Source organism: Sceloporus undulatus, chromosome 6 (assembly GCF_019175285.1).
Source record: "Sceloporus undulatus isolate JIND9_A2432 ecotype Alabama chromosome 6, SceUnd_v1.1, whole genome shotgun sequence".
NCBI classification, from domain to species: domain Eukaryota; kingdom Metazoa; phylum Chordata; class Lepidosauria; order Squamata; family Phrynosomatidae; genus Sceloporus; species Sceloporus undulatus.
The window spans coordinates 65272043-65282271 of record NC_056527.1 but is presented as its reverse complement, the minus strand read 5'-3'; the positions used below and the strand labels follow the sequence as shown (position 1 = coordinate 65282271).

Genomic DNA, 10229 nt, shown 5'->3' with positions numbered 1-10229 from the left:
ATTATTATTATTATTATTATTATTATTATTATTATTATTATTATTATGGCAGCCAAGAGTAAAGCAGCAGCAGCTACCAGAGTCAGTAGAAAAATAAAAAGACAATTGCAGTGTAGGAAAATGGGAAAGAGACCACAGCATGGGAGCTGAATACACCTGTGGAAGTAGGGCTAAAAATAAATAAGTCCATGCATGGTTAGATACATGACTACATGGGTGCTCTTGCACCCACTCCTTTATGTGTTTATCTGTGTAGAGAATACTGTAAGTCCATCTTCCATGTAATGCTTAATGACACAGCAGTAAACACAACACATTTGTGCATGCAAGTCTGCAAATTGTCTTTCAGTTGCACACACTTTTCTACCCTTGTTTTTATTCATTGTTGATACCAGGGTGGGACCCAAGTAGTCTGTGAGATATTGTTGGACTGCAAACACCAGTATTCCTCACTATTGGCTATAATGGCTAAGGTTGGAGCTGCAACCTGATTTTTTTTTTGGGGGGGAGGATGATTCTCTAGTTATAAAGAGCTACATTACATGGAATGCACTCCCTCGGAGGGTGATAGAGTCTCCTTCCTTGGAGGTCTTTAAACAGAGGCTGGATGGCCATCTGTCAGGGATGCTTTGATTTGGATTTCCTGCATGGCAGGGGGTTGGACTGGATGGCCCTAGTGGTCTCTTCCAACTCTATGATTCTATGATTCTATGATTCTATGATAGGAAGTGACATCCAAGAGATAAAAATCATTTAAACTCTTGAGGTTGAGTGCAGTAAGCTCAAGATTTAATTTCAATGAAACTGTCATTTATTGAAAATAGTGTCATAGAACTCTACATGATGAATCCGAGAAATTATATTGACAGATACATGGTGTTCTAACTAAAACACAGATTCACTGATACAAATGTTTATTCATGTTTTGCCAACTGAAATTTGTAGCTAATCTAAGGTTGCAATCTTAAACAACTCAACTAGGAAATGCAGAGAAAGCGACATTGCTGACCTTATTAGTTTGAATGGGCAAAAAATCCTATGAGCCCAGTTCCATTGATGGAAACTGCACATTTAGAATCAAGGCAAGTTTTGATTGCAGATTCTCCCTTCTGCCTGTGGTTCCCTTTTGTTTTTTAAATACAGTCTGTGGAAAAGTGGAGGTCTCTTAGAAGTAGCCTGGAAAGTGGTGAAGGAGGCCGCAGGAGGTGGTGAAAATCAGGAGCATCACACTGATTTGCCAGTCTTTCAGCATATGAAAAGAGCACTTTCATGAGTGGAAAGTTTGTTCCTGATTCAAGCCAATGAGAGTTAAATTGACTGACATGTCTAGATTGGAGGCAAAAATCATTATTACCATATCCATCAACTGTCCTGATTAATCCTCTGTCATCCCACGTATTCAGCTACTTTTAAAATGTCCCAGATTCTCTCTCCTCCTCCAACTTCTCCACAGCTCACTTCAGTTGTGGCAAATTAAGTTCTAAGTGTGAAAGTACTTTCCATTAAGTTAACTCAGCAAAGGGGAAAGGAGAGGAGGGGGTGGGGGGAGTCAGAATCTTGCCCTTCTCAGTGGGTTCAGACAAAATCAAACTTCTGCAGCCTCTCCTACCTTGTGCATTCTTCCTCATTAATAACTTTTGCCATCTTGACCATGCTGTGGTGTTGTTTGGCCATGCGGGTCATGGTTTTCATCAGTGAAATGTTGGAGGATGTACCTTACTAGTGAAGGAAGTGTCCTGTAATCACTCTCTTGTATATGCATACATAATAGAGTGACTCCCCAAAGCTTTCTTTGTGGTATAATGATATGGCATTTCCAAGTATGAAAGTTATAACCTTTCAACTTTCTTGCTGTGCTTTTCTAAGACTTTCAGGTTTGTTCCTTTTTGCAAGACAAGAAAGGAATGGAAACAACACTCAAGGGAGTAAGATCCCCTGAATTATTTTTGAGTTTCCAAAATGTGTTAGCCTGGTGGACAATATGGCAAGCAGAGCAAAAAGCCTTTACAGAATCTTTCTGGATAAGACACGATTGGGTGGATGGGAAGTGAGAAGAGTTTGGTTATGGAATTGCTTTTTGATAAAATTGTGTGCCTCCAAAGTAGATGATACACAGAAAATCTTTCAGCCAAGGTTTCCTTGTCCTTTAATTTACCATTGTGGTTCCCTTTCAGTTTTTCCATTTATGAGATACTGCTGAATATTTTAAGTCATACAGGAAGGAGTGTATTTAAGTGCTAGTTGGACACTTCAATTTTATTGGTGAATGATGTTTTCTATCATTCACTACTACTAGCCCGTACAACTGTTTATCCACAAATGTCTTTCTCTTCGCTTGATATTATCTCAGAGCAATGCAGTCTAATGGAGCTTAGCTCCAAGGAATATTGAAGACACACAAAGCCATGACGGTTAAAAACTTTCATGAAACATTGGCAATACTCATTACAGACCTAAACAAATCTATGAAGGAGCAAGAAAACAGTATGTGTATGTCATGGGGCCAATTTTATATCTATAGGATGGACAATTGATTCCTAGCATTCTCTGTCACATTCCGCCATGATTTGGACACTCAATTCATTCAGGGCCAAACAATGTAGAAGGAGGGATGGTTGCAGGTGCCCAGTCACCATGAGTGAAGTTGATGAAACAAAGGACATGGCTTGCAATTGACAACATCACAGGGGAAGGTAAACTCATTCTCCAAAGAAATGGGAGTGAATAGACAGGTTTCCAGTAGATACTGTGACAAGTTCAAAATGAGATTTTTTTTTTTTTTTTGGTTTAAAGAGGGTTTCTCATTTTGTTGTTGAATTTTGATTGCACAGTATTTCCTGTGGACTAGGAAAAAAGTGCACCTTGGAGAGCCGCATGTGAACGATAGGACTTAGGTAGCCTTGCTCGGCCCTGAGGAGTAAAGGTCAGCCATTCATTGACTTATGAGAGTATGTATCAGTCTCTTTACCATTAGTTTTGGAGTGGGGGGAGACCTGACTCTGACCAATTTATAACAAGTATTTCTTATTTAACTTTAAAAAGATTCTAGGTGTACTGGACATATTAATTAGCTCTGTATTCATTTGAAACAAAAGGGGGTTGGACTGGATGGCCCTTGTGGTCTCTTCCAACTCTACAATTCTATGATTCTATGAAATACCCCCAGCCTCCTCTTTCTATCTCCATCTCCACCTTGCAGCTACACCTGCCTGCTGCCCTTTCCATTGCCTCCTTACCTGCACAAAAGTGATAGGAGCTGCTCTCCTTCTTTTGCTCCCTCTTCCTGCTTGTGTGACAGCTACTACTACTCCTTGTCACTGGTACCTGCAGAGAACCATCAAGATCAGGCCAATATTATTGTTAAAAAGAACAAGGAGGCAAAGGGGAGAGGATTGCAAAATATGGGCAGAAGCTATCCTTTTGCTCCCACTTCAAGAATCAGGGCATCTTGGGTCACTGCTACCAATGCCAGTAAATGACTTGTGATAGGTTTGCCTGTAAATCACAAATAAAGCTAGTTAATCTTTAAGGAACTTGAAAACTCATGAACTGTTTTCCTGAAACAGGCTAACATGGCTGCCTCTCTGAAAATTCCGAAAGGTGTCCCTTTATGCAAGAATATGTGCACGTATGTTCAAAGTGGGTAATAATCCAGTGTGGCAGACGTGCTTTTCCTTAATAACACCACCCTGTCATATTTTATTACCACTTAAATAAATCTCTTGCAGAGCTATAACTACTGTTTTGTTTCCTTATTATAGGTTACACAGCAGTGGAAAATGGGATAGAATCCTATATTAATCTACTCTATGGGGTAAATGGACAGGCAGCTGGAAGTGGCTTCTGGCCACTCCAGCCATGATCGAACCACAATTGGCCCGGGATCATGGTGACCGGAGGGCCTGCTCTCAAAGGGGGCCACTGCCATTATCCCAAACGAGGTGTTGGCAGGAGCTGTTTTTTCTGTTGGTTTCAGGCCATCTTTGGTGGCCTCAAAGCAGCTTCCAGCCACTTCAGGGGAATGCACCATTTGCATGCCATGTACCTGAAGCGACTGGAAGCTGCTCCTTTAAGCCTGTCTGTTTTGGGCCTCTATATACTTTTGCAATGCTACAGGCCCATTCCCGGGCCACTGCAATTACGTTCTCTCTCACAGACTACAAAGTTGTGAGTTTAATCCCGGCCCAGCTCAGCGGCGATTCAGCCCTGCATTCTTCCAAGGTCACTAAAATGAGTATTCAGCTTGTTGGGGGCTATTAGCTTACAGTTGTAAACCGCTTACACACTGCTTAGTGTGGTATGAAGCGGTACATAAATGAAGCTGCTATTGCTGTTGCTGTTATTTGAAACTGCTTACCAGAAATCAAAGATTCGCATTATGTGCCTGCACTTGTCTGTGCCCCTTTCCATCTCTTTCTCATTTGGATAGCAGTAACTCATGAGCTTCTATCTAATGATTTCCCCCTCTTCTCACTTTGTCTAATTTCTTCCTTTCCACCTGATAGCAAGGACACCACAAGTAGTGTGTGGGCCATACAGGTGACACCCTAATGAAGGGGATGTAACACTGCTGCTCCTCAAACATTTCCCTTTTGGTAGAAATGGGCTGTGGTGTTTGCTTACATCCCTTTAATGTTTTTAGTGAGGTGAGGTTCAATGGGAAGAGAAAGGAGAGGCCCCAGGTTTTTTATTTAAAAAATTAAAATTAAAACATTAATTTTAAAAAATATTTTTCCTTTAAATGTTTCTTTTAAAAACATCACATGTTACCAAACCTTCACTTTAACCACATGAAATAATGTATATGTAAATCCATTTAATGTGTGCATATGATATTTTAATTTAAAAGTTTAATTTTGCTATTGGTTTTTGCCTTCAGTGATATACGGGAATTATGATATTTGTACAAAAAACATTACTAAGGATTTTGTATGGCATGGTATGGGAGGAGGTCAAGGGGATGATGACACCATGAATTACCACGCTGGTTGATGCCAATTCTAGTAATGCCACTGCTGGGAGTATCCAGTTCAGAGGTCTCAAAATCCTGGGGGTTGGGGGGAGAGAACTTACATTTTTCTGGAAATCTACTAAGGAGTGACATGTCACTTTGCAGCAGATACAACAGAGTGCATGGCATCTTGAATACTTATCAATTCCTGTGCCTTAGTTCTGTTCTTTTTTCCTCCACTTTATTCTGGATCCATGTAAGAATTCACTTCTGCTCTTTGAAAACATACTAGGTTTATATTGCAATATTTATTCAGGAGATAGTCAATTTCTACCTTAATGGGCTCAACCAGACTGCCTGAAAATACCAAGAATTTCCAGTTCTCTTTGTTTTGATTGTACCAGCATACTTAGGGGTTTTCCTGCTCCTTCATCTAGTTCTTTCTTAAAATGTTTTGGGTTTCCTTCCCTTATTTGTGTCTTTCTTCTTCCCTCTCCCACTGATAATGTGTCACATCCAGTCTCATGTGACATTTCAGAAAATGATCCTCTCTAATTACCACTGAGATGATGATGACGATTAGAAATTATAGTTATTGTGCATCTTGTTTTAGTGTTAACATTACTCTTTCTCCTGTTCAATCTCTGTTGAATCTATATTCTGGAATCAATAGTTGTGTTTACTTGACAATCATCTTTACTAGTTCCAAGACAGTAGAAATACACAGCAAGTACAGCAAGTACAGCAAGTAGTATCCATGGGGGTTCTGTTATGGCCCCCACCTCCATAGATGCAAAAAATCACAACACCTGAAATTCCATGGTTTTCAATGGCTGTGTGCATGCATGCCTTGCTGCAGCCATGTGCACACACAGCCATTGGGGTAATAGGATTTGATGTCTGTAGATGCTCAAATCCACGGATGGCAAGCCCATGCTGGGGTGGGTGGGCCATAACCAACCCAGACTTAGGTCCAGACTATTTAAGAGACTGTATCTCCCCATACGAACATATTAGAGCCCTAAGATCTTCAGGAGAAGGCTTTCTCTCGGTCTCACCACCATCACAGGCTCACTTGGTGAAGTCACAAGAGAAATCCTTCTCAATGGCTCTTCTCACCCTCTGGAACTCTCTTCCTCGGGAGACTAGGCTGGTTCCCTCCCTGCTGGCTTTTTGCTGCCAAGTAAAAATGTTTTTGTGTAGACAGACATTTGGCATATAATGCATAGCAGGGTGGCTTTTATGGAACAGGTGGGTCTTTCGTTGTGTTTTTAACTTTTGTATATTTTTATGTGATTTTATATTATGTGTAGATGTTTTTAATTGTTTTGAATTTTACTGAGATTTTGAATGTCTTGTCTGTGAGCTGCCTTGGGTCCTTCTTGTGAGAAAGGCAGCATATAAATGAAATAAATAAATAATATTTAATTTTTTAATACAGTGAATTAAACATATATCCACTTGGGGAGTAGCAATAAAAGTCTTTGGTAGTAGCATCACTTTACTGGAAATATAGCTGAAGAAGCAAAATGTCATCTAGGGATCAGAAATAAAATTGGTTTGTACAAAAACAAATCTTGGTATTTTCTGAGATTTTTTACCCAGCTGGAGGCAGCCAATGATACTGATACTTCATTTCATTAGCTCAGGTCCTGTACAGACTGACCTGAAAAGTTGGCCTGGGGTTGAAGTTAGGTGTCGTGTCCAGATGACACACACACCCTGACTCCACCCCCAGGACGGCATGATGCAATGTGCTGCTCCACACGGCATGCAGCATCATGACGCTCCTCCGGCACTGTGTCCATACGGCTATGGCACCCTTTTGAGGGCACAAAAAGGAGCTCCTTTTTGTGGCTCCTTTTTACGCCCTCAAAAGGCTGTATCGGGGCCGTGGTGTCAGGTTGCCGAAGCCCCGATCTGGCTAGAAAAAGGGCGGTGGGACAGGGCAGTCTTTTGAGCCTCTAACACTAAAAGACACTAAAAAGGTCTTGTAAAACAATGGCGCTGTACTTCTTGCATTGTATTTTTCTATCCGAAAGGGCTGGATACCTTTTTTTTAACATATAAAATCTGAATCTGGGTCAGGTTCAAACATGCCTAGAGTCCAAATAAAATTTGGCTATTTTGGCCAGATGTCAGCCATAACCACCAGATGGTGGTGGTCCTTGCTAACAGATGTTGAAAAAGAAAGCTTTTAAATTTTGTTGAAATAGCCATACAGCGTTCCTGTCCAGAAATTACCCACTGATGTGATAAGTCATTGGATGGATTTAAATTTGCCTTTTTGTGCCAGCAATAATATGTTAACATTTCTCTTAGTAACCGCCATCTTGAACAATGGATACTTTATGTTTTGTACAAGAAATTATTTGTAATAAAATATGATTGGCAAAAGTGTTTTGGGCCAAATGGACCAAATAGAGCAGCTTCTGGATGCTTCGGGCATGGTGTTCAGATGACGCACACCCCCGACATGGCCAGAAGCCACTCCAAGACCACTTAAGGCAGCCCAAAGCCACTGGCAAAAGAAGCGGCAAAAAGCCGCTCCTGCTGGAGGCTCATTTGGGATCATGGTGGCAGCCTGCTTCAGGAGCAGGCCATCTGGTTGCTGTCATCCTGGGGCAATCAGAGTCAGAGTGCCCTCTGTTGATATTTTTGGCCCATCTGCTTTGCCCCTTAGAGATTAGAACTATATTAGAACAAGGCAAATAGTAAGTGAGAATTAATAAGAAATTTGAGTTTTATTTTGATTTTGTTGCATTATGTACATTTTATTTTTTCAAGTGGTACTGTTTTGGAAGTAAAAAATGACCACGGCATGTTGAATTAAGAATGGGATTTACAATTAGTTTGGATTTAGATGAGGTGGTTTCTATATGGACAGACTTGGCATGTGAGTGGTTTACTTATATGATCAGAACAACCTTAGAGCTGCAGACATTAAGGGAGATCCCAGCAATAAATTTTACACTTCACAGACAACTGAGTTAGCAACTCCTACCTAACTTGGTCAACAAAACCAACTGAAAATATGGCCTAGTGTTGTTCAGATTCTTCTGCAATAGGCAACTGTGTGGTGGAGGGGGGGAATCTACCAAAGCACCATTTTCAAAATGCCCCTCTGTCTTATGTTACACATATTAAAAGGATTCTTAATCTCTTCATACAAGAAATGATGACCAAGAAATAAGGCTGAAATACAACTGTTGTATATGTAAGGGCTAGCACATAGATTTTATGTCATTTGAACCAGATATCATGGTTTGTGGAATCTCACAGGTGTAAGTGCTTTTTCAATGCTCTCAGAGTCTCATCTGAATTGACCTTTATATTTGATATCCATTGACTATGACAGCAAAGAAACCTGTTACTTTAACAAACATTGTCTTTCCCATAGTGTCCCTCACCTTATGTCCTATTATTACTAACTGCTTTCTTCCCACATCTGTGTTTTTACATTCTAGGTCCTGCCAAGAAAATGCTTCATTTTGAAATTTCTAAGGAAGGCAGTGAATTATCAGTGGTGGCCCAAGCTGATGTGTGGCTCTTCCTCAAAGTCTCTAAAGCTAATCGGACCAGGACAAAAGTGACCATAAGGCTATATCAACAGCAGAAACTGCCGAAGCGAAACTCCCAAGGTATGGAAGAGGATACCAATCTGAAGGGAGAAAAAGGTGAAATTCTTATCTCTGAAAAGGCAGTAGACACTCGTAAAAGTACCTGGCACATTTTCCCAGTCTCCAGCAGTGTTCAGCGACTCCTTGATCAAGGAAAGAATTCTATGGATGTTCGGATTGCTTGTGATCAGTGTCAAGAAACTGGAGCCAGCCTGGTGCTGCTGGGAAAGAGGAAAAAGAAAGAGGAAGATGTAGAAGGGAAAGAAAAGGATGGTAGTGAAAGCCCAGGAGAAGAGGAGAAAGAACAATCACATAGGCCATTCCTAATGATGCTCGCCAGACATTCAGAAGATCGTCTGCACAGACGGCGGAGGAGAGGTCTTGAGTGTGATGGCAAAGTCAACATCTGCTGCAAAAAGCACTTCTTTGTGAGCTTCAAAGACATTGGCTGGAATGACTGGATCATTGCCCCACCAGGCTACCATGCTAACTACTGTGAAGGAGACTGCCCTAGCCATATTGCGGGTACCTCTGGCTCAACTCTTTCTTTCCACTCCACTGTTATCAACCACTACCGCATGAGAGGCCACAGCCCTTTCTCCAACCTCAAGTCATGTTGTGTACCGACCAAGCTGAGGCCCATGTCCATGCTATATTATGACGATGGGCAGAACATAATAAAAAAGGACATTCAGAACATGATTGTGGAGGAATGTGGCTGTTCATAGGTGTGTCTGCATGTTACACACCCACATTCATTTGGGACTTCCTTTTTACAAGTTTTAAGAAGATGGTTTAAAATTCAGCTTAAGAGGAAAAACCTAGTATTTCTAAACAAAACAACTGAATTTCTAAAATCAATGCATCCAATATTCATATTAGTGACAAACAAAGGAAAGAAGAATGACATTCACCAGGGCTTGAACGAAAACTTTCAAAAAGTGTCAGCATGGGCATTTTCTATCTTGTCTGCTCCATACTTATTGCATAGCATTTTCACATGTTTCAACCATATGAGGAGGTATGTCTTCCTCCGCTACCTTACCTATGCATTCAAGTCCTAACAGAAGCACACCTAATATGTTAAAATGCCACAATTTGGATGCTAAGTCCAAAATGGTATTAAAATCCCCAGAGAAGCCATGTGTATGAACACTACATTCACTGGCACTTTTACTCTTGTCAGTTTACCAAGGACACATTTTGTGTGCCCGTATGTGTGTGTGTGTGTGTGTTCGCGCACGTTTCTTATGGCATATGCACACAGAGAGCACACTTCTGTGTGTGTGTGTGTGTGTATGTATATATATATATATATATATTGGCAAAAGGGACAATAATGCGCAGGTGTACTCACCTTTATCTTCTGCACTATTTTTGCAAAAAAAAGTTTTAAAAATTTATAAAGAACGAAAGAAAATACAAAGTTACATTTCGTAAAGGTGCTTATGAAATTAGAACTATGCAACCAAGTTGGTTTGAAACTGTTTACCTGAGAGAGAAAGAAAGAAAGAAAAAATACCCAGACTTTTTTTTTTTAATGGAAGTAACATGTTTAATTTTTTTCTTCAATAAGAGATACTTGAACGGAACATGTTTGTCCAGCTACTGGAGCCAAACATTTCTATATTTTTTAGAAAAAAAGAAAAAAAGAGAAA

General features: G+C 40.4%; 1 protein-coding gene across 1 annotated transcript in view; it reads left to right on the top strand.

Annotated features, from left to right (window-relative positions):
* INHBA (inhibin subunit beta A) overlaps positions 1–9761 on the top strand; it is a 16571-nt gene extending 6810 nt beyond the window's left edge. The window contains exon 2 of the mRNA XM_042475508.1: positions 8419–9761. Within this exon, the coding sequence (XP_042331442.1) occupies positions 8419–9299 (881 nt within the window). The 3' untranslated portion in view covers positions 9300–9761. The remainder of the gene's footprint in view (positions 1–8418) is intronic.
* The last annotated feature ends 468 nt before the right edge of the window (positions 9762–10229 follow it).